General features: G+C 40.9%; 4 protein-coding genes across 4 annotated transcripts in view; 1 reads left to right on the top strand and 3 right to left on the bottom strand.

The window, feature by feature from the left end:
- The window catches only part of slc17a5 (solute carrier family 17 member 5), a 950640-nt gene that overhangs the window by 885455 nt on the left and 40539 nt on the right, over window positions 1–24646 (bottom strand). The gene's annotated exons all lie outside the window — the stretch shown is intronic.
- ddx43 (DEAD (Asp-Glu-Ala-Asp) box polypeptide 43) lies at window positions 1735–18028 on the top strand. The gene is made up of 17 exons (XM_051959844.1): window positions 1735–2053; window positions 2299–2354; window positions 3678–3804; window positions 5134–5283; window positions 5981–6062; window positions 8344–8503; window positions 13078–13196; window positions 13340–13450; window positions 13536–13677; window positions 13890–13990; window positions 15140–15227; window positions 16013–16140; window positions 16277–16386; window positions 16475–16613; window positions 16727–16814; window positions 17377–17593; window positions 17739–18028. Exons 1-16 carry the CDS (start codon window positions 1735–1737, stop codon window positions 17590–17592), a joined length of 2136 nt encoding a protein of 711 aa, XP_051815804.1. The 3' UTR covers window position 17593; window positions 17739–18028.
- Window positions 20457–22790, bottom strand: cgas (cyclic GMP-AMP synthase). Its single transcript, XM_022198515.2, has 4 exons — window positions 22604–22790; window positions 22198–22458; window positions 21796–21895; window positions 20457–20986 (listed from the first exon to the last, which is right to left on the bottom strand). The coding sequence occupies exons 1-4, from the start codon at window positions 22788–22790 to the stop codon at window positions 20635–20637; spliced, it is 900 nt and encodes a 299-aa protein (XP_022054207.2). The 3' UTR covers window positions 20457–20634.
- On the bottom strand, window positions 22898–24393 carry LOC110954157 (uncharacterized). Its single transcript, XM_022198514.2, is given in 2 exon segments — window positions 22898–22966; window positions 22968–24393. Coding segments are annotated over 2 exon segments (933 nt in total). The 5' UTR covers window positions 23832–24393.

Here is a 24646-nt window from a genome sequence, read left to right as displayed (position 1 = left end):
TTCATAGGCGGGGTGTTGTGGGGCAGACACTGCAGCGGCAAGACGGTTTCTGAGACCATCAGCAGATTGCTGGACTGGCACAGGAACCTCAAAGCCCACTCCATCATCATTATCTTCCTCCACAACCTCTGGCTCTAAAATGTCTCCATTTCTGATGCACAGGTTGTGGAGGAAAAGGCAGGCAACGATGACCTCCGGCACGAAGTCCACCTTCACCTCCAGGGCCTTCAGAAAGATGGATCACCACCTGGTCTTCAGGACACCAAAAGCCCTCTCCACCACACACCTGTAATATAGAAAACATGCCATCAAAAATGAGTTGTTTTTAATTATTTATTGAACTATTTATTGGTATTTGTGTATTTTTAAAAACTATTTATTGGTATTTGTGTATGTTTTTGACTACTTGTTTTGAATGATAATATTTAAATTATTTATTACATCTATACAAAATTATTCTTAATTTATTAAACTTTGCTATAAAATTAAAAAGTGGTTATGTGGCATAGCTATGGCATCATAGAAAATATGAATTGTGAATGAGAAAACTTAACAAAAATGGACTTACCTCAACAGGGAAACCAAGTACAAATTAATCAAATACCGGAGGCGACGGATGGCTTGTCTTCTGTCTGAGGGTAGTCAACATTGTTTTGCTGTGGAAATTATTATGCTGAAACTGTATTTAATATTAATTATTATCAAGCGTAAAATTGACCTGATGCCGGCATTCAGCTAAGAGTCAAGCCGAGATGTGTACTTCCGGTTTTTGTCGTCGGAGGTTTGAAATGCATCATGGGAAACTTAGTAGTATACTACAGTGTGAACTGTTGGCATTCTAGTCATACTTATAGTACGTAATATACAGTATATACTCATTGGGTATGTAGTCTGTAGTACGTTAGTATCCCTTTTCGGACACAGCCACAGTCTTTAACTAACAGCTTGAGCTCCGTCACAAAGTGCTCGAAAGTCTCACTGTTGCCTTGCATTTTCTCATGGAAGCGGTATCTGGCATATATTGGGTTGCACTTTGGCATGAGGTACTGTTAACTTATCGTAGTACGTTTTTAGCTTCATCCTCTGTGAGTGTCCAGGAGTTAAACACATCCCGTCCTTTTTCCCCTATCCACAAAAGGAGGTAACTGCACTCATCTTGCCCGCGCTTTTCGCGCAGGGGTCCCGAAAACATCAGCTCTGCATGCTGGTGGAAGCGCCGCCATGCCTCCGGCAGGTTCGGTGAGTCCCGGGTCGGCACGCCGTATGTCTCCATTTCTCCGTCGTTCAGCGGGAATTCAGACCGCTATTCTGACACCATTTTGTTTTTGCCCTCTGGCTTTTGAAAATAAAACGATACGACTCACTGGCTGCTGCTAACTGCCGTCTTTATTCAGCGTCCGGTCCTCTGCACACAATATCGTACATCTGGGTCTCGCGAGACATAAGCATAGGCACAACTACGATGTCTCGTAATGAACAAAACAAGCGTGCTGCGCACGTCAGAATATTACAGGTATGGTGTCTAAAAAATTGTTAATTTTTGCCAGATTCTGTCACACTTCACGCTAAACTTAGATTTTCACTCTTTTATACTCAACAATCCACCTTAAGCGTACATTATGAATACAAATGAGACCCAAATCTAGCTGGAAGCCGTAGTTTACAGAGAGGACATGAAGGCACCGCGGGCTTGATTGACGGAGGTCAGCGGAGGAGCCAACTGCCGAATTTAAGATGTCCGACTGGGAGGACGAGTACGACGGGGATGGCGTTGCTATCCAAAAACCTGCTGCCAAATCAGCCCCGATTGAGAGGAAAATGTCCCTCGATTACCGTCAAGGACAAAATGTACATTTCGGTGTGAGAAGGTGTGGCCGGTTTGGAAGTGAAGGCGCAGCTAATGTTAGCGGCGAGGGTTCCCAGTCCAAATGGTGGAGAGATGGAGGCAACCGCGGAGGTTTCGCACAAAGACGGACTTTCGACAACTTAAAGTCGGACTCTTCCCGGCCTGTGACGTTCACGGTGGAAAATGCTGTAGTTGGGAGGATAATAGGTATGCTTAATTTTAATTAGGGCTAGCTTAACTATAGCAATCCCAGCTAAATCGCCTTTGGCTTTGACATTAGCATTAGGTCGCCATGCTACATTAGCCTTGTATAGTGGAGTTCAGGCTACTCTCCTAAACCGTTTTCAGACTTTCTCCACAGCGGTATGACCTATTCACATTTGTTGTCACCTTGTGTGTAGTTATGTGAATATATTTGGGCCAAATCAAAATAGATATAATTCTGTTTAAAGGTCGAGGAGGAGCCAAAATCCGTGAACTTGAGGAGAGCTCCGGGGCAAAGATAAAGGCAAGTTGGCAACTTCTAAAATAACAAATCCTCGAATAATGTTGAAATGCACAGTTTAGAATTGAAAACTGTTTGTTGTGTGTTCTTAATTCTATTTAGTGTTGCTTGGAAAACAGTTTTTGTCCAAGGCTCTGAGGAAGAAACAAGAAGGAAGCATTTCTCCTTGTCTAAGCTAATGTCAGCAAATGAGAAAAATCTGAGTATTAGCTGTAGTCAGTTTTAGGAGACCATAAAGACTTTATAATGCTACAAAAATCAATCAATCTTGCTAGCTACGCATACAGTCATGTAAAAATTTTAGTGCCTGTTACCACTAAAGGTACATTTGTTTGGACAAATATAATGACAACAAAACTAGCTGATAAGGGTTTAATTTCAGAGCTGATATCAGACATTTTCCATGGTTTTCTTGATAACTAAAATCTCTTCAGTTCTTCCATCAGTAGCTATGGTATTGTTCTGCCAAAAACAGGTTTTAGGATTCCACATTTTCTTTTCTGTCTGTTTTTGTCCCATGATCCAACAGGAGTTAGTACTGATCCATAACCATTGTTTCTGATGTCTCTTCATGCTCTCCACCAGCTTCTGATCACAGCAGTTCATTCCTGTCGCACTAATTCTAACTAATCTGCTTTGTTTTGGGGCTTGTGGTTCTCCATTTAGCACCCGATGGTTTTCCACAGGTTTTCAGTTGGATTTAGATCTGGTGATTGAGCAGGACAAGGCATGGTTCCAATGTTCTGGTTCTCCATCCAGGCTTTTACTGACCTGTTGGAAAATCCAGTCATTGGAGGCAGGAATGAGTTTTCCAGCTGATGGAAAAGACTGTTTTCAAGAGTAGCCCCAAACATGACCTGGTTCATAGCCTCTTTTTTCTATTTGTGTCTCCTTTTTGTCATTTTGTCCTTTGTTTGTCATTTTGTGTCGTTTTTGTCATTTTCTGTTGCGTTTTTGTCTCATTCTTTTCATTTTGTATCTGCTTTTTGTCATTTTGTTTCATTTGCATAATTTTGTGTCGTTTTGTCATTTTGTGGCCTGTTTTTTTGTATCATTTTTGCCATTTTGTCTCCTTTTTGTCATTTTATGTCTTGTTTTTGTTGTTTGTCTGATTTTTGTCATGTTTTATCAAATGGTCAGAAACCAAAGGAAAATGCGTACATGTTTTGTGAAACAGCATGAGTTCCACACTCATGGCCTTCACTGTGTGGCGACACATCATGCGCCCTCCATAGTGGCCATTCTGACACCACAGAAATCCTGCTGTAGACTCGCAGATGGGATGTCATTTTCATTCTGTCTGTAATTTTGCTGTCGGTCTTTTAGATTAATAAGGGCGACTATGAAGGTGAGGTGGCCATCTTTGGACAGTCTGCTGCCCAGCAGAAAGCCAAGGAGATGATTGAAGACCTGGTGGCCGATGGAGGCTCTCGATTTTCCTATGGTATGAAACGTATATCTATAGAAAATGTTGACTTTTATCTTAATAATTGACCTGAAAGCTAATTGCATATTTCTGTGATCAGATGTGTCTCATGCCAGCGATCCTTTTGCAGCCATAATCTTACCATTAGGCTTGGGCCGTATCCAAATTTTGATACCGTCAAACTTCCTTCACATTTTACCAGGGTATAAGGTATTACCGTGACTATTACTGTTACTGGCTTGTGCCTTCACGTTCGGAAATCGAACACTGGCAGCAGTGAGTGGGTGGTTGATTCGGAGATGCGTCCTTAGGTTAGAGGTGTTTCCATCTCTCGCGATCACCTTTCGATTGCAGAATTTACAAATTGCTTCATCAGTATTTACCGGCTCTCCTTTCCCGTTTGCCTGGAACCTGAAATACTCCCAAACTGCAGAAGTTGTTCTTTTTTGACTAAAACATAACTGTTTAAGTAAAACTGAAAATTCAATCACACAAGAGCTACTGGACATCAATTTTAGGCATTAAATGACTTTTATTTCATATTTAATCCTTATGTTAACCTTTCCTGCTCAGCTCCTGACCGTGGTCAGGAAGCCCAGGAGAGGACAGTTCTCCAGGGCTGAAGTTACTGCTGTTACTTCGGGGTTAACCCCTTCACTTCCTCAGCAGTCGTAGAAGGCAAAGACACAGGAGCCCGGCCTTATTAAAGAATACTGCAGCCTTTATTGTAAATTAACAGCGGCTGAACCATACAGTTGCGCTAACCCAGCAGCTACACACCTCTTCTCTCTTCCTCCCCGAACCGACTGCCGTCTTCCTCGCTCACGCTGCATTCAGGGTCACTCGGACATCTCGCTCTCCCCCTCTCACACACACACACACACACACACACACACACACACACACACACGCTGCTCTCTCTCCCTCTCTCATAACGGAGCCACACACCATTGCATTTTTTTCATGACGGTATTGGAACTGATACCACTGCTATTTTTAAACACCGGTGGTATACGGTATTACCGTAATACCGCCCAAGTCTACTTACCATCCCATTTAATGTTATAAATTAGTCTCAGGCAGAAATTATGATCTGTGTGAGAGAATTATTTGTCTATTTTTGGATGCCTTAGCAAGTTATATGCAGATGTTATTCAAAATGCCAATGACTAATTTAGTTACGCTGAGGAAAGAAATGTAATAGTTGCAGGATATTTCTGACCTGAGTTTATGTACTGAGCCCCTAAATAACAATGTAAAGTTGTCTTTCTCGCTGGTACTCGGTTACAATTTGTCAGTGGCGTATAATTTTCTGTTGCGTACTTCTCTGCTTCTCAGGCGCTGGTAGAAGACCAGACTATGACGGAGGAAGTGATGGAGTAAGGAATAGCTCTGTCTGGTCTTCCGCAGAGTTAGAAGCTGCAAAGGTTGTCTCAGCACCGCCACCCATAGACTGGAACACCATCCGGGAGAACAAGGACAAGTATGAGGAGCTCAAGTGGAAGGGTGAGGCCTCAGATGTTGTCGCTAATGTTTTAACAGTGATACAGTGTAATATGCTTCTTCTGCAGCACAAATAAACTTGTGTTTTTTGGATGCGTAGGTGAATGAATGAGTGTCATCCACGACCTTAACCCTCGTGTCGTCCTGTGGTTCAAATTGACCCGATTTAAAGTTTGAAAATGTGAAAAAAGTCTATATTTTTCACAGTAAAACTGCTGATGTCCGCATTTTCAACCTTATTGGGAAATCTTTGAACATTTTTTGGTGGAAAACAAGAAATGTTAAAAAATGTTTCTTTAAGAACATTAACAAAAAAAACAATCAAAATCCAGCAAAATTCGCTGGATTTTGGTTGATTTTTTTTTTGTGTTAATGTTCTTAAAGTAAATAGAAGTTTTACTGACATATGTAATCACTTTAGATATTTTTAGGGTTTGTTTTTTTTTTGGAAGATTTAAAAAAAAAAATTACTAGAATTTTCTTGCCAAATTTGGGGGGGGTTTGAAAATCATTTTTTTAAGGGACACTTTTAAATAATTATTGGAATTTTCTTCCTGAAGGTTTTGCAAATTTTCAGAAATTTGGAGAATATTTTTTGCTGAATTTTTGGATTTTTTTCAGACGAGGAAACAATATTTTTTGGTGCCGGTAAATGAAGACAACAGGAGGGTTAAACTCTAATATTTGCTGCTTCTCTCAGATCTCCCACCCTTGAAGAAGAAGTTTTACATTGAGGCGGAGAGCGTGTCCATGCTATCAGCCGAGGAAGTCAGTGAATGGAGGTAAATCTGAAAGTGTTACACTTTTATTACATGTTTGTCACCTTGTGTGTGTACATACTACTACACATGCTACTGCAAATGCCCACGTTGTATTATGGTCTAGATACCAGTTTATTTCAGGTTCAGAGCTACAGTCAAACGCCTCAGACGGAGGATTGCTTCTGCAGGTGTTTCTTGCAAATTAGAAAATCTTACCATACCCCGATTTAACATTTAAATTGGTAAAAGTGGCATTTTTGCACGTTAAGTTGCACTCAGTAACCCACAATGACAAAATGATAACATGTTTAGTCAGAAATTAGCTTAAAAACTGAGATCCGTCATTTGCTGAAGTGTTCAGATTCTTTGCTGTAGCTCTACAAACTGTGATCACGTTCTATTGCCCCTCATCAGCATACCCTGTGGCAAACTGAAAGGACCGGACAAAGTTTTTGCACACATTTGTGTATATAAGGTCCTAGAATTCTCGTCAGGAAAAACACCCCAGCATAAAATCCAATAAAGTCTGTGCACACGGCTAAAGCTCTGGCTTGGACCACGTTAAACCGAACGTCTGTGGAGAGACCAGCAGATGGCAGTTTAGACGCTTCTCATCCTGTCCTCCAGAACTGAGTAGGATCTGTAGAAAGCACTGTGATAAACTGTCCAAATCCAGGTCTGCAAAGTCTGTAGGAACTTAACTAAGAAGCTTTTAGATGTGTAATTCCTACCAACCAAAGAAGCTTCTACAAAGTACTGAATAAAAGCCTGGATGCTTTTTGTAAACGAGATAAAGCAAGTTTTGGATTTTTAATAAATTTGCATACATTTTTGAAAACATTTTGTCACTTTTATGGGTTATTGAGTTTAAAATGATGACCAAAAATACAGATTTTATCCATTTGAAATTAAATCTTCTGATTACTTTAATGAAGTAACGTTATGTGCACTAGGGCTTTTACATTTAGTTTTACTGGTTTCTCTTGTCCAAATAAAGGCAAGGCAAGCAAATTATAATGAAATGCTGCATAAATTATGTCAAGTTTTGTTTGAGACATTTGAAGTTTTATTTCAAGTAGTACAGAACATTGCATTAAATGTTTTGAGTAACATTTTATGTGATGTTTGTTGTGTAGACATAGATATAATCATTGTAAAATATTTTGGATTTGTGATAAATTTAAAATATTTTTCTTAGTTTTAATGCATGTTTGTGGTGATTTGGATTTTTTTTTAAACAGAAAATCACTTGTTTCATTTACAGGCTTAGAAAAAATCTTAAAGCCTCCAATATTACATAATTTGTTTGTATTTCTGCTCGCAGCACTTTTCCCTCAGACAAATAGGTGGCACCATTTATCCACTGATTCATTCTTTACGTGTCATCTCAGCAGGACAGGCTGTAAGATGACATCATTACTGTAAACATAGAAGCCTTTTTGTATTTCTAAGACGTTCTCAGTCATCAGGGTCTCAGAATATGGATGAAAGAATCAGTGTCTTTGGGGAAGAGAATAAAAAAAAAAGCTGCAAACAAAGAATTGAAGCGGTCCAGTTGTGGTTGTGCTGCTGCATTGAGCTCTGATCTGTGTGGCTTTAGAACCCACATTTCTCAGCTGTCTGTCTCTGGCTCAGTGTCGAGTTTGCAAATTAGTGTTGATTTATTTTGCGTTGAAAATGTTTTGCATGCCGGGCTTTAAAGACAAAGTGCATGCTAACGTGCATATGCTAGGGTAAACACATGCAAAAAGAAACGAGTTATAAATGTCTACACCGGAAATAATCTAGGATGCCAGGGCAAGAAATGGACACAAGTCAAAGCAGGTATAATGTATTCCTAGGACTGCTATTATGTCGCTTAGGTTTTCGTATTTTTTTCCCCGAGCGAAAAGGTAACATTTAGGTTTTAATTTATACTCAGTTAACCTAAATAATGCCGATTTTGGATCCTGCTGTCAGTCGACAAGCTCTTAATTTACCAGTATCCCAACGTCTTTCTCTTTTAAATGTTTTCTTTATTTCTGGATTTTGAATGTGTTTCCTCTAATGGTTTGCTTTTACCCAAAAGGTTGCCATTGAAAGGTGGACGACTTACATTTGTCCAACTAGTGAACAAAGAAGGAACTTTTGATTTTAATGCAGTGTTTAGAACAAGGCATAGTTTGGACTGAATGTGGTCTCTGGACAGAAGCTACAGCTAATCTCGTTCTGTGTCCGTCTTTCTAGAATGGTTTAGTGGTTTGGAATCAACCGCTCTACGTTTCAGACGGTTCCACCACGTTCTTGTTGTATTTTTCCACAGGAAGGAGAATAACAACATCTTCGTGGATGACCTGAAGGAGGAAGGGCAGAAGCGGCACATTCCTAATCCCTGTCGTAGCTTTTTGGAGGCCTTCGAGCTTTATCCAGAGATCATGGAGAACATTGACCGGGTCGGCTTTGTTAAACCAACCCCCATCCAGGTATGACCCCGACCTCTGGGCAGCTTTATACTGTAGCTTTTATGTTCTAGCTGTTCTTGTAAATGAACTAGAGTCTCATTCACCACTACAGTGTTATTTATCAGGCCAACACTGATAAGTGAGCGATGCTATAAGTTGGATCCGGATGAGATCAAATCTGGCTGCTGGTAACTCCTAATGTGAGTTTGGGTGCTTTTTTTCTGAAGGTATTAAAGGTATCTTTTCACCTTTAAATGGAAAGAGAATGACCTGATAAATGGTGCAATGTTTTTTCACACTGGCAGTACAAAGATTCAGGGTTCTTTATTGTCAGAACAGCACACGTATTCACAAGAGACGGCACGAAATTAGCACTCGAGTCGGGGTTGTAAGTAGGGCTGGACCCGAATATCCGGATATTCGTTCGCTACGGCACTATCCAGATATTAATTTGGTATCCGAATATTTACACCCCCCCCCCCCCCCCTCTGTCGGACGTTACCGGGCAGAAAGAATATGCCGCGTTACTGTCTGCCCTCCACCTTCGGACCACATCGGCACTTATTGGCTCATCTCATCATGTGATCACATAAACGTATACACATGTCTATAACATATACACATATGTTTATATGATCACCCCCTCTTCCCCCCAGATGAAAATATTCGGAGCTCGTCTCTTCCCTGCGCCTTCGGCCCATTTTGGCTCGTCCCACCCTGTTCTTCGGCCCATTTCGGCTCCTCCATTCGTGTTTGTAAACACCACCCGAATGGCCGGGTGGCTGCCGACTCTGACGTCACGCTTCACTTCGTTGCATAAACACAAGACAAGATGCTGAAGACCTCTGCTGAAGACAAAACGAAGGAGATGAAGGTCGGTTTACACTGGATTCAATCTGTCATCAGGAAATGTTGGCCAGAACTTTGTAAAAATGAAAAAGGATCGGATTTTTCGGGCCGTCTGTGTCACAAGCCGCCGCCGCCACTACTGCACCTCTTCCGTCGTGCCGCAACCCCCCCCCGTCGGACGTTACGGGGCGGAACGAATATCCGGATATTCGTCTTAAATAGGGCCCGAATATTCGGAGGCCAGAAACCACTATTCGGGCCAGCCCTAGTTGTAAGCAGTAGAAGTAAATAAATAAAAATGGAAATATAAGGGAAATTACAAAGCATTATGAAAGCAATATCCACAGGATTAGGACCAGTGCTAAACAGATAAACAGGAATGTGTGCAAATCTGTGCTGTGAGGTAGGAAACTATAAACTATGGGAAAATAACACAAAGTAGAGGTAGTAAAATGCACAAAGTGACTCAGACATGAAGGCAATCGCTTGTCTTTTATGGAAATGTTTTAGATTGGCTGAAACCGGGACCAGGGTCCAATTTCGTGTTGTTGCATGTGCAAATGTAGAATGATATGACAATAAAGAACCTTTGACCTTTATCGGTAATATGTTAAGGTGTTTTCTTACAGTCAGTGAAATGTGTTTCCTTCTATCCTGTGAATGTGTCATGCAAAGTTTTTAATCACCACTTCAAAGAATACACATTTAATTATGGAGCCAAACTTTCCATGTCTTTCATTGTCTGTGGTGAGCTGCTCCTGCAGTGATCCGTGCAGCCTCGGGTAATTTCCAAGATGTGACAAAGATCCCTGTTCAGAAATGCCAACGTTTACGGGAACCTCGATGGGAAATCGGGCCTTTCCATCTCCGGTTGCCTCCCCAGAATGCAGAAAGCTGTTGTGTCTCTGCGTAGGTGTATGAAACCCCAAAGCTTGATGGAACTAAGTAGAAAAACATTTCATTCATGAGTTTTGCACCATAAACTCACACCCGTTTGTGGTTTCAGTCCACAGCACTGATTGAGCCAGTTACAATGTCAGAAAACAAAGCAGCAGCCAGGCTATAGGTAGCAGATTTCTTTTATTCATACATAAACTGTAGGAGCTAAAGATTTGAAGTCTTCTGATATTACTTGATATTTAAAAGTAAATCCCTGGTGTTCATTTGATCCATGAAGCTGCATTTCCAGTGATGAAATTTTGGGTATTTTTCCATAATTGTTTGCAGGTGAGAGATGTTTCCCGGCACAACAGTGTCGGTGCAAATTTACGACTGTTCTGCTGCAAAGAGGGAAATGAAACTGCATCACCTCTCTCTCAAGCTTCACTTTCATTTCACGATAAGAGGCTTAGTCAGACGGAATGTAGTATTACAGGTTTGTGGTTTTATTAGCTGCTCAGTGCTGTGCTGCCCTACCCTTTATTTTCTTACGCATTTCCTGCCGAGTACTACCTGTTGGTATGAGGATATTAGTGGTATCTGTGCCAACCTGTTCAGTCTGTTCTTGTCATGTCTTACAGACGAATTGTTGTTGCTTCTGTCTTCATCAAGAAACTGCTCTAGTGTTTGGCTGACCTCTTAAAAATTTCAAATCATCCTTATTTTACAAATATAAACAGCAAACATGATCATAACATGCAACCCTTTTCTTTTTTAAAATTCTGAGTTAACTCTCATTTTACATGATTTTTATTTTGTGTGTTGTTTCGTGGGCTGCTCAGTGGTTCGTGCCATCGCCTTCCAGCTTGTTCTTTTTAATGTTGTTTGGTCTTTGTGTGTGTAGCTGTGTGTGTTGCTTGGTTGTCCTTTTTTTAGCTGCTTGTATGCCCTTTTAAATTTCCCCCTCTGGACAAATAAAGTTATTTGAATTGAATTGAATTGAGAAGACGTGGGTTTTCACCGGGTTCTCCAGCTTCCTCCTACAGTCCATAAACATGCTGAGGTTCATTGGTGATTCTCGGTGTCCCCTGCCTTCACCCTAAATGATCTGGGATTGACGCCAGCCCTCTGTGACTCTACCAGGGATGTGATTTTTCCGCGAATTCGCGGAATTCCGCTTTTTTTCAGGGATGGGAATTTACCGCAGATTTCCGCCGATTTCATTTACTTGAACGCCGATTTCACAAGTTTGAACACGTTATTGTCGCTGATTAACGATAGCTTGTTAACGACGATTGTAAACGACCCAGCGATTGGAAGAAAAAAAAAAAAAAAAACTTTCCGCTAGAATCAGAACTTGCTGATCCCATCCCTGCTCTACTCAGGCATGTTATTTGGTCGTGGATCCGCGAAAATTCGCGTATCGAGGTATCAATGTTGAGACCCAACGTGAATCGCCCAAATTCGATGAGGAAAAAAAAATATGGGGTGTAAGGGGTATAGGGTTGGATCGCACGTAGTTGTCAGCAGTGCGCTGGCTTGCAATGTTTACTTTCACGTACATCGTGTTCAAATTCGGTAACGCGAGAACTACCATTTTACGAGAGTGGAAGGCAGTTTGTGTGGTCACGCAAAGAAAGAGGACAGGGAGAAAGCGGAATATGGCTAGAATTATTGACAGGAAAGAGGAGAATAGAGCAAGGGAAGTGGACGATGGGTGTTGCGTCAAGTGGAATTGGGAGTGGTTGGCGAAACCCATGAAGCTTATGCACCAAAAGCACGAGTTGGAAACGATGATTGGAGAGCATTATCGAAAGTTAGATGTAGCTGGGAAAGCGAGGTGCATGGTGTGCGACGACGAGACAAAATACAGCGACAGAGGATGCCAAGCGCTGATAGACCACATGAAAACGAAAAATCATGCCAGGAAATTGTACGAAAAGCGCTCTAACCACCAAATGCCCAGCAATTTTTTTTCACCCGGCGGAGGGAAGAGACGCGACAACAGGACCAAACATACGGGATCAGTAGTGTGTACTTGCAACAACCCAAGTGGCATTGCCCCACAAGTTCCTCAACAGAAGAGGCTCACTCCCATGGTTGATCAGAAAGCACACACAGTGATGACTTCATGTGGCTCATTCAAATTTGAATCCAGTATAAAGATTTGGTTTCATCACATTAACATGACTTTGTGCTGTTTTTTGGGGGTGCCTAGAAGGTCCCATACATACATTTTTTTAAGCCTTCATGTTTAAAGAATTCTAGGTGTCAGAGTTCACCAGAATGCACCATTTCAGCCCCCCCCCCCCCCCCCCCCCCCCCCCCGCTTCCAAGGATTCATTTATTTGGTAATTTCCCAATGACATGCCTGTCTACAGTTTATTAAGTGGTGTATAGATGATGGATGGATGGAAAATATTATTGCTTTCGATAGAGAGTCTCCTTCGTGCTGGCCACAACAGGTCTGACAGAGCCAAACAGCTGAATGGTAAAGACCTGAAAGAGCTTCACCATTCTTGAGCCTCTCTGCGACTCTGTGGACGGTCATCCGGCTGATGTTCTGCTGTACAAATTTGTATTAAGGACACCTGCCTATAAGGTAGAACTTTCAGTTTGTTTAATGGAATTTTTCACTCCGACATGTAAACGTCTCTAAAGATCATGAAACCGAGTGCAACAGAACTTTTGCCCGGTATCTTGTTTACAACCAAACTTCTTTTATTGGCCAACAGTATTATTATTTTGTGCATTTCTCTTTCATTTTCTACTCCTGGTTAGTCTTTTACCAACTGTGTTTTTATGCGTGTTTGTGTCTTATTGTTAATATGAAAATGAGCTCACATTGCTGATTGTTTCCTGTCCAGTCTCAGGCGTGGCCAGTGCTGCTGAGTGGGGAGGACCTGATAGCCATTGCTCAGACGGGGACGGGGAAAACGCTGGCCTACCTGCTGCCAGGGTTCATTCACATGGATGGACAGCCAGTGTGAGTCCAGCATCCTGATGTGCTGCTGATTTAACTTTTCCACACATTAAACTACTGTTTTTTTCATATCTTGCAGGTGTGTGCAGCTTTACATGTTTGTTTTCCAAATTCTTAGTTTCTGTTTGTCTTTCATTCCCTGTTAGACCCAGAGATGAACGTGGAGGTCCGGGAATGTTGGTGCTGACTCCTACCAGAGAGCTGGCCCTGCAGATTGAAACGGAGTGCAACAAGTACCGCTATAAGGGTTACAAAAGGTCCCTAAGAATGAGCTTAAAACGGATAAATACTTCCAATATGCAGCCTACATGATCATGACTGATCTTCTCTCCTTCCTTGCAGTATCTGCATCTACGGTGGAGGAGATAGAAGAGGTCAGATCAAGCTGGTGAAAGGTGGAGTAGACATCGTGATTGCAACGCCGGGCCGACTAAATGATCTACAGATGAATGAGCTCATCAACCTTCGCTCCATCACCTACTTGGTCAGCGCTTTGTGTCCATTCATTTGTTTTGTTGAAAGTTAGAATGGTTCCACTGGCTATGACGGACTTTTTGGCCTCGCAGTATCAAGTGAACAAGATCTTCTAAGTGGGAATTACTCTTCTGGAGGTCTGGGGTGTTGCAAAAAGTAATGTAGGGACAGTTTGTGTGGAGAACAGCTGTTTCTTAATACTGCTCTCATCACTGTGGAAAGGTGCTGGATGAGGCTGACCGTATGCTGGATATGGGCTTCGAACCTCAGATTATGAAGATTCTTCTGGACATCCGACCAGACCGACAGACCGTCATGACCAGGTAGAAGCAGTTTAAACAAACAGTCGTTACATCAGGGGTGTCAAATTCGTTTAAATTCTAGTTCCACATTCAGCCCAGTTTGATGTCCAGTGATCAGTAAAACCACAGCATAAGAACCTGTAAATAACCACAGCTTCCTAATGGTTCCTTTGTTTTAGTGCAAAAAAAGACATTCTGAAAATGTGCACATCGAAGGAATTATCCTTTTACCAAACATCATTAACAGCCTGAAATTTCTGAAGAAAAATAAGTTCAGTTTCATCAACATTCATCCTCAGTTTATCATTTCCACATCACAACTTCCAGATCAGAGTGTCTACAAAGGAACACAACATTTAGTCACCTGGACCTGAACCAGAGAGGGTTTTACTTTATGATCAAAACGACAAAAGTCAGACAAAAAACAACAAAAACAATGAAACAGGACAAAATATTAGAAAAATGAGACACAAAATGACAAAAATGAGACAAAAAATGACAAAAGCAAGAAACAAAACTGTAAAAAAGTAGACAAGCAACACAAGCGAGACAAGAATTACACAAAAGATGCACAACAATGAATAAAGCCAAGCACAAAGTCACAAAAATGAAATGGGAAAACAACAAGTGAGACAAAAAGGAAACACAAAATGACAAAAACATGCGACAAAGCGACAGGAAATAAAACACGAGACAAAAAATTAGACAAATGTTACAAAGCAACAAAAAATGGATAAATGACAAAAACGAGACAATCTAGTATTGTACTTTCTGATCAAGTAGAAATGATTTTAAATGTATAGTTTTACTAATTTACAATCTGCAGTTAATGTCTTCTCTGGAGTTTTTACACTTTGAGGGCCGGATTGGACCCTCTGGAGGACCACTTTTGGACCACGGGCCTCATGTTTGACACCATTACAAGATTAATGAAAATGACAGGATTACTCATCTTTCAGTGTTTGTTAGTATAAATATATATATGTAAGAGGGAGCATGTTGTGTGATGCTGTTAAAAAGGATTACTGCCCAGTGTGAAGTTATGTGATCTGTATTATAATATAATGAATAATGGAGCTTTTAAGGGACATTTACGTGCTCCAGAGATTTTCTGGATGCAGAATGTTCAGTTTAGAAGTCAGATAAAATGTCTTAACTCCTCCGTTTCAGTGCCACCTGGCCCACTGGAGTGAGACGTTTGGCCAAATCCTACCTGAAGAACCCCATGATGGTCTATGTGGGCACCCTGGACCTGGCAGTACGTGGAATGCATTCAGTCCTTTGTTATACGTGTTATCTGGCTGCTTTTGATAACGGTGTGCATCCAGTACTGTACTTCAGTAGTGGAGAGACGGTCGAACAATTTAATAGGCACAAAACTCAGATATTTATTTGTCATTTATCAAACTTGGCATCTTTGTTTAAAAACTTTGTTCTTCATTAACCCGTTGCGCTTCAGTGTCCCACCCGCAGTACACTTTGAGATCTGCATAAGCAATTTGCCAAATTTCTGAAACTTCAGACCCGATTATACAAACACTATACGCCGATGGAAAGCTTAGATTTTCATGAATCCGCCGGTATAAACCACTTTCAGATGTGATTACCACAGCGGGTGAGAAAAACACATTTGTCCGACAAAAACAAATATTCATCCATCCGTTCTCTGTACACGGCTTCAACGCACACAGCGCGACTCACATTTCCGGGTTCATTATTACACACAGATGAAAAGATTCCACAAAAAACGGCCATAATCCAACCTTTTACATCCAGATGACACAAGCCAGTAAACTATTTTGTCCAAAACATGTCCTGAAGTCGGTATAAAATCCACGAATCGGTTGTTTTCAAGGAAATGCATTTCGCAATGCACGTCCAATATTCCCTGTATTTCTCGTCATATTTTATTTACAAATAGAACATTAGCGATTTTTTTTTGTACTGAAAATGGCTGGAATTGACTGAAGCTTAAAGGGTTAATTTAGATGCAGTGAGCTCATATTTTGAATCCATGTTTCCTGTTTTTTCTCTGGGTCTCAGGCGGTCAGCACGGTGCAGCAAACGGTTCTGATCGTTCACGAAGAGGAGAAGAAGTCTTACGTGTTCGACTTCATCAGAAACATGCTGCCCCTGGATAAAGTCCTCATCTTTGTTGGCAAGAAGCTCATGTGAGTGGAGCTGGTCGGCATCATTCGGCCTGTAAACAAGGGAGGAAGCTGGTCTTTAACACACACTGACATTCACAGTTCTCACCTCCTCGACTAATAGTTTCCATTCTGTGTCTCCATTTGTCTGTGCTTTCAGGGCTGATGACCTCTCCAGTGACATGTGTCTGCAGGGTCTGGCTGTGCAGAGTCTCCATGGCGACCGTGAACAGTGCGACCGTGAAGAGGCCCTCAAGGACTTTAAAGAGAGTATGGAAGATCTAAACCCTTACCTTTATCTACAGGTGACCTCATTTTAAAGCTGAAGGACCAAGTTAACCTGAGGATCTGTTTCTAGGTCGAGTTCGGATCCTGGTCGCCACAGATTTGGCGTCTCGAGGTTTGGACGTCCACGACATAACGCACGTCTTCAACTTTGACTTCCCACGCAACATAGAGGAGTACGTCCATCGCGTGGGCCGCACCGGCCGAGCAGGGTGAGGGCGTAAGGACCGCTGGGTTCTTCTGGTGTCATGAGATGGAAGTTATCGCCGGTATCTTCCCGTTGTCGAGTCATTTTGTGCTGATGATGTGTTTTTTTTCCTTCCAGACGTTCAGGTGCTGCTCTTACCCTGGTAACAAGAGATGACTGGAGGAATGCCCCTGAACTGATTCCCATCCTGGAGCGAGCAGGACAGGTTAGCAAACGCATGGCAGGAAATGTTTGTGACAGAAAGTCCACTGATGAAAGTGAATGGGAATGTTAGGCATTCAATATACACTTAATCAGGTTTCATTTATATAGAACCTTTCAAAAGTGTTTCACATTTTGATTGATAAATACACAGAACATAAAAAGTGAAACCAGACGAATGCAGAGGGTATCATAAAATATTAATTAAAATAATAAAAGATTAAGGAAAAAACAACTTAATAAAGCTCGTTGGCCTGTAAAAATCTATAAATTAGCTGCATCGTTGTTTAAGCCGCAGGGTTCAAAGCGTGAGAAAAAAGTAGCGGCTTATAGTCCGGAAAGTACAGCAGACATGTTTGTGTTTTCTTTAGTAATACACTTTAATAGCATCAGGTGATTAGAATTCAGAAAGATTTAGGTTGATTTCAGAGGTTTTGTGAGCATCATGAAAGCTGAATAGTTTAATGAATGCAGAAGCAAATGTTAGGTTCCAATTTGAATTTATAGATGTTTAATTGGAGCTACTGTGACTTTGCAAATTCTAACTTAATTGATTTCTGCTGAAGGAGGTCCCCGAGGAACTGATTCTAATGGCAGAGAGATACGAGAAGCACAAGAGGGAGAAAGACCTGTGCAATCCAAAGGGAGGACACGAGCGAGGAGGAGGAAGACAAGGAGGTGGAGGTGGAGGAGGAAGACGAGGAGCTGGAGGAGGAGGATGGGGGAGAAGAGATGGCGGAGGGAGAGGCGGCAGGGATTGTGGCCAACACTGGGGATTCTAACGTATGACCAAAATAGGGTTTCCCTTCAAAAGGACTCGTCTTTGCAGAGAGTCAGCATGAGTCGGTGGCATCAATAGTAATTAGATTATTTATGGTGTGAGTGTAATGTGGGAATAATCATTTTCTCATTCTTTTTCTCTCAACAGGGTGAAGCATGATCTGAAACTGCACATTTTTGTCATTTGCTTTGAGTTATTTGTGTTTTGTTTAATTGATAAATTTGTTTGTTTTCATTCATTTCTTTATGATTTGGTGGCAGTTGGATCTCATCGTGTTCTCTTATTTCAAGCATGTTTAAAATGCACACTTCTGACTTTTCTTTGTCTGAAACTCACCATTCCTTGTTGTGTAACTCACTCAGAATATTTTGTTGTGTAATTTGTTGATTTGGGCAGAAAGAGGCCTGTCCAATAAATTCTCATTTTAGAGACTTGTCGCCCAGTGTGCATCTTATTGGCTCGGTAGGTTGAAATGTTCATGAAACTTTGCACTTCCTCCTTACCTTTCCAATCAAAAGGAAAATCTACCTGGAAGATGCCGAAGGTAAATGTTATTTTCATACAAAAAAACCAAGAGAGACAAACGCAGGCAGTTTGTTAAACACATTTTTATGCTACAGGAAGTGATGCCGTCCGTCGAGTTCAAGAACCCGTCTGCAGTTTATGACAAGAAGCCACTTTGTTCTGCTGAGCATGTGAGTTTTACTGAAAGACCTGTGGCTCTGGATTTCCTATAAAAAGTCATTTCACAATCATCACATTCATTTTTTGCTACGTAGCTTCTTTTTTTTTTCTTACTGAGGCACGTCATTCAAGCTATTGTGTGTTAAACAACTGAAAGCAGAGGAATGAAACTTGAGTCTGTCAGCACTTTAATAAGGAAGCTGCGTAACTGAGGAATATAAAAAAAAAATCGCGCTTTCCCTGCACATTTCCAGGTTTTATTAATATAAAGCAGACACTGGGGTTTTAGGTGTTTTACACTGTTTATAGCAGGTAATTTCTTTTCAGTGACTCTTTCCACTTCCAAGAAAGGCCACCTGCAAAGTGTTGAAGTTCAGAGCAGCAGTTTATTGAAACCTCAGAGCTGAGAAACGACAAGCAGGTGTTCACTGATTGATGGTGAACTTCCCTAACAGAGAAAACTAAAGGTCAACAAATGAGAAGCCTTTAACCTAACGAAACAAAACAAGAGAGACAAAAGTTACAAAGCGACAAAAAATGACACAAGCGAGACTGAACGACAAACGATACACAAAACTATGAATAAAACAAAATGACAGAATTATGACAAAAAAACTGAGACAAAAAGGAAACAAAATTACAAAAACAAGACAAAAGTCAGACGACAAAAATATAACGAGACACTAAACAACCAATGAACAATCTAGTATTTCACTTTATGATCCAAACAACTTGTCATGGTCTAGAAATGATTTTTAATTTATAGTTTTACTAATTTACAATCTGCAGTTAATGTCTTCTCTGGAGTTTTTCCACTCTGAGGGCCGGATTGGACCCTCTGGAGGACCACTTTTGGCCCGCGGGCCTCATGGTGGACACCCCTGGTTGTAGAGCATCACCCTATAAGATACTGTCACACAAAGAGGATGGCATGAATCTTAATTTATGCACTCGATTCTTAAAGTAAAGCAGATAGAGCTCAGTTTTAAATTAAAAATCATATTGGGTAGTTTGTTCATGTTCATATTTTAGTGTTGGGAAGCATTAAGTCAAAAATATACACCCTCTGTCAAAAGCTTTAGGACACTTTCTCATTCAAATAAAGTAGAACCTGTCCTACAACTTCTGACAGGGGGTGTATCTACCAAATTTGGTACACATATGCAGCACATCAGGCTGAACAAAAAAGTCAGTGACAGCCACATTCCAAAGCCAACAGGAAGTGAGCTATTTTACGTTGAATGTCAGATTTTGCCCATTTTTCATTTTTTTTCTAGAGTGAACTCCTCCTAGGGGGAAACTCCAATTCACCTCAAATTGGGCCAGTACATACAGGAGGCCTTAATGATCCAAAGTTACTAAAATCTTTTTCCAAAGTCAAAGGGCGTGTCCGTGGCGGCCTCTGGAATTTGGATCCTTCTCCATGAAATGTCAAATGCTGTGTAAATGCCCTGAACATGCTCCAATCTGCCTGAAACTTTACATGTATGATCAGAGTCCTGCCCTGATCACATCCATATGATGAAATACACCCCCTGTCAGAAGTTGTAGGACAGGTTCTACTTTATTTGAATGAGACAGTGTCCTAAAACTGTTGACAGCTTTTGGAAGCCGTTTTTCACACTCAGCTGAAATTGTGTATGCTGAATTAATGTTGCTTGTCATCTTTATTTTTCAGATTCTGTTACATCTGCTTCTGCCATGTGTGAACCTCAGATGTGAAAAAAGGTACATATCTTACTGCAGTTGGGAAAACAGCAGAGCTAAGAGCACACTTTATGCTTAACGAAGTAAAATTTAGCAATTAAACTCATAAATTAATTACACCAACATGTAAATTTGGCCTATTTGTGACAAGAGACGGTGAAACACAAGAGAAGACTGATGACAATATGTTTAACTGCTTAGTTAGAATCATGTGTTTAACGTTAGCCAATGAGACATGGCTTTAAATCAGAGACGTCCTAAATTTAGGTGCTTCAGTAGACAAATGAGGAGCAAGTTGGAAAAGACAGATGTTAAAATTAATCTTGCAGTTTTATTTTAGCATTCAGTTTTGCTAATTCATTATCCAATATGCAAAACAGTTATTTGACAGATACTACTTTTTTTGTCTTTAATGTAGTGGTGGTTTCACAAACTATTTAGTAACTAATAAAAAAACACCCAAAGTACGAGCAATGAAAAGGCAAACATATTTATTTAAGCCAGGTTTCTGGAAGCAATAGCTTCAATAAACATACATTTAAATACATAGAATCTATTTTCATTTAGTTTGAGATGAAGTTTGGTTTAGTTTCTCAGTTTTTACTTGGTTGTTTCAGACTCTGTGGGGCTGATGAAGTCTCAAAGCAAACATTTAACGTGGATTATCAAGTTGTTGGCTGAATATAGGAAAGCCTTTGTGACGTTCCTCCTCGATCCGATCGGCCAGATTTTTGCACTTCTTCTTGCCGGGTCCAGAGAGCAGGTCCTGACTGGGTATGAAGAAGTTGGGGAGTTCACCTCTTTGTAGGTGGCCTTCGAAGTCCTCCAGCAGCCGATGGAAGCAGAGGCTCAGGTCTGAGGCCTTCCAGTCGCTGTCTTTAGTTCTGGAGCAGCAGGCGTGGAAGAGCGTGGTCTTGGCGTGGTAGGAGCAGAACTTGTCAAGCGAGGAGTCGCTTTCCTTCAGCAGGCTCAGAAGGTGCTTTAGGAGCTTCAAGCAGTCTTTCCTGTGTGAGGAGAAAGCAGCAGAGCGTTAGTGGATTAGACGATGATTTCAGGGTGTTTCTAGAACATGTTTTTTTTTTGTTTTGTTTTTTAAAGGGCATTAAATCGTCCCCAATTTCGCAAAAATCGCTTCAGCGTTCTCAAAAAGTAGATTTTAACTTCTTGAAAACACGGTTAATGCACTTAAGGCGAGATGGAAACACCTTTTTTGAATAAATTCAGACAAAGCAAACATTTACCACTCCTACCCACACCTGAAAACATTTCTACTATTCACACCTGCACGATATAGAGTTCCATTTATTTTATCTTTACCCATCTCACAGGGAAATCATGTTATTTTCCACTCTAGTATTCATAGAGATATCTTCCTTAAACATACTAATTCTGATCAGATATTTGAATCCACTTCTCTTCTTGTCAATAACAACTGAGAATTTTCTCCAAATGTCAGACTTGCTTTGCTTTTGTTGTGTAAAAACCTGCTTTAATCTCCTTAACTTTGTATCTTTAAGTCCTGGAACCCACAGTTTACTTTTAAAACCACTCGCTCCTCCAAGCCGTGTTTAGTTCAGTGGACGCTCATCTTCTCACCGTGGCTATGATTTAGTTTTTGCCCAAATTTATGACTGTTTTATGCCCCTCACACAGGTCACAACAGTTAGTTAAGTACAGCTGGAAAGCCTTGAAAAAATAGTAAAAGATAATTCTAGCTCATGTTGTTCTTGCTGTTTTTTCTTCATAATAGTAATTTGGTATTAATAAGGACTTGGATAAAATTCTTACAAACTTTAATTTTGAAGTTTTCTACCTGCAGCAGGGCGCTCCCTCTCTTTCGCAGCACGTCTTCTCTGATCCGTGATTCATCAGAATGGCCTTCTCCACATGAGAGAAAGAAACTCTCCAAATATCTGCACAAAGACAGAGCCGTGAATTAGCAGGAGAACGTGAAGATTCTGTTTATGCTTCCATGAAAGGACACCATTACGTTAAATGTAGAGAATGGACACACGAGTTATCCATAAAATGATCAACCCAGGAATGTGTTGAGATTGTTAATGTGACTGCTGTCAGGATTCAGTTTCCTCTCAATTATTATGTCTTTTATCACTTTTCAACAATACAGTCAACGGAGAAAATATCTTTTCTGTTTAGACACTGTGCATGCAAACAGATTTAATCTGATTTTGGTTAACTGTGAGTTAAAACTTACCTTTAGCAAGTACTCCATTCTCATTTTCCACGTTGCCTTTGCCTTCATATTTTGGGACAAGATAGTATGGCTTTAGCCTGTGGTCCCTTCTCACTTTAGCTCCAAGCCAGCGCTCTATTTTAAGGCCTTCGTTTGTGAAAGACGGCCAGCTTGATTTAACCATGAGACAGAGAACAACATCCAGAGAAATGGTGACTGATTCTACTTCTGTGGTCAGGGTCACTGCAGGGCAGCCGGGTTTCTTTCTGGTCACCACCCATTCTGAAAGAGCAAACAGAAAAGCTGACAAACCTGTTGTCCTACTGTGTGCATGCAACCTCAACACATGTACATTCAGTACAGTGGGACCGCTGTTCCATTAAATATATGATTAGACGTGCAAGCAAGTCTAATTATGGGTGCTTACCTTTATATTTTTGTACACATTTCTTCACTTCGTCCCTGAACTCCTGAAGCATTTTGCTGGCAGATAAAATGTCATTCTCTTGAAATTGTTTCAGCAGACTGTTGCCACGTTTTAATGCCACGCTGTAAAACGCTCCGTCGTCTCCAAATGGTTCAACGTTGACTCGCTCAACCAGAACAGGCACCATGACATCAAATTCATCAGGACTGGAAATCTGCGTACACAAAGACAACACGGTTCATACAAGAGCTAAGTTTTATCCTAATAGATGGAGGTCCATTTCCTCCAGTGTGATCACATCCTAACCACTGTACTTGTCTTCAGCAGATTTTTAATTGAAGGCATTTGGACAAGAATATCTTGCCTTTAAATTTTCATAGTAGCTCCCGGAGCGTAGTGGTTCTTCTACTTCTTTAAAGCATTGCGTGTTCTCTTTTAAATGCTTGATAATATTAGCTGTTATTTCATTGACGACTTGCGATGCTTTTGATCTGTCGTTCTTTTTAATCTTCAGGGTTTTCAGAGTTGCGTTGAGGACAGAGTCCACTGCAGTTTTGTCCTTTGGTGTCTCCAGCTGCGTCTTGATCGCCCTCTCAATGGATTCTTCTATCAGTTTTGCTTCGTCTGCGCGTGTTTTGGCTTTTCCGAGCTTTTCCTTTTCAGGAACCTTTCTGGCTTTCTGTTCTGCTAGTTCCAGCTGCATCGCTGGTGTCTCCTCAGCAAATTTTACTCGTGGTTTTGCCTTACCACCACATGGTTTTGCTTTAGGCGCCGATGCCTTTGTAGTGTCATTTGGTATGTCTGGCTTCATCTTAGTCATCACCTCTGGATGTTGTTCTCCTGCTTTGGCTTTCCCACCGCATGTTTTTAGGGTTCGTGTAGGTGTCTCAGCTTCCGTCTTGATTTCCGCTGCAAATCGCTCCGTTGGCTTGGTCCTGTCAGCACAAGCTTTAGCAATTGTGCCTTTTGCAGGAGTCTTCATGCCTTCTTTTTTTGTCGTCAGGTTTGTTTCTTCTCTGGCATTCTGTACAGATGGCGTCACATCACCGTGGTTTACCTGCTTCTGCTTTGGTTTCCGTTTTTTTGCAGTTTCATTCTCCTTCTCTGTATCGTCTGGACTGCTAGGAAGAGTTTCTTGTTTAGTTTTGTCAAGTCTAGTTTTGCTCTTGGCTCCTTCAGCATCAGGACTTTTCGCCTTGCATGGTTTTCCTCTCCCTCTGCCAGTCATGATGCTGCCGTAAGAGGAATGAAACTCGAAAGTATTTCCAGCTATTGTATGAGAACACGCCCTGTTGGCAGACTATCCTTAAGCTTGAATTTCTGACTTGGATCTGGGAGTTAGTTAAGAATATGATCAGACAAGTCAGTTTGTGGTTAAGGAAAGGCTTTCCCAAGAACTGGCTTCTCTCAGGCAGGAAGAAGTTTGACAACCAGGTCTTAAGCGCCTGTTGCATTTTGTAAACGCCCACACAAACGCCCACTTCCACGTTGTATTTACTGATTTGTTCCCACATCGCGCCACTATTCAAACCACTTCCTTTATGGCTTCAGTGATTTTTTTTTCCAAGCAAGAACAGAGGATGGATGGCACACTTGTGCAACAGATGAAAAACTAGAACATTTCATGCATCTTGATCATCTGTTCATCCACCTTGACAGCCACCATTCACACCATCCCTTTAGTTACTAAAAGCACATTACATTGCTCTGTTTTTACCTTTTCTTGCTTAGTTGTACATAGTAGCAGAAATTAGTATTTAATAAAGTGCAACAATAATTATAAATGGCTTTCTTTTATTAAGTCAAACATTTGTTTCACTCCTCAGCACTATGATTGAGACAGTTTAATAAACATTTGTATTAATAGGTAGACAGATTATTTGGTGATCTAGTAGAAATAATACCCACTGAATGTTAGTTTAGTTTTATAGGAGCTGACGTTTATTAGCTTCATATGATCTTTGTACAATTTGTTTGGGAATCACTAACAATTGCCATGTTATTCCTATATCAAGAGCTCCATCTAGTGGATAAAAGTGCGTA

The sequence above is a fragment of the Acanthochromis polyacanthus genome, chromosome 15, assembly GCF_021347895.1.
Source record: "Acanthochromis polyacanthus isolate Apoly-LR-REF ecotype Palm Island chromosome 15, KAUST_Apoly_ChrSc, whole genome shotgun sequence".
Lineage (NCBI taxonomy): Eukaryota > Metazoa > Chordata > Actinopteri > Pomacentridae > Acanthochromis > Acanthochromis polyacanthus.
Note: the sequence above shows the minus strand (reverse complement) of the source record. Positions and strands in the feature narration are given on the sequence as shown.

Coding starts and splice junctions, on each gene's coding strand:
- ddx43 (XM_051959844.1), top strand. CDS start 1,735: ATGTCCGACTGGGAGGACGAGTACGACGGGGATGGCGTTGCTATCCAA. Junction 13,451..13,535: donor CGCTATAAGGGTTACAAAAG/GTCCCTAAGAAT, acceptor CCTTCCTTGCAG/TATCTGCATCTACGGTGGAG. Junction 16,387..16,474: donor CCTCAAGGACTTTAAAGAGA/GTATGGAAGATC, acceptor ATCTGTTTCTAG/GTCGAGTTCGGATCCTGGTC.
- cgas (XM_022198515.2), bottom strand. CDS start 22,790: ATGGTGCCTGTTCTGGTTGAGCGAGTCAACGTTGAACCATTTGGAGAC. Junction 22,459..22,603: donor ATGTGTACAAAAATATAAAG/GTAAGCACCCAT, acceptor TTGCTCTTTCAG/AATGGGTGGTGACCAGAAAG. Junction 20,987..21,795: donor GAGGGAGCGCCCTGCTGCAG/GTAGAAAACTTC, acceptor CTCCTCACACAG/GAAAGACTGCTTGAAGCTCC.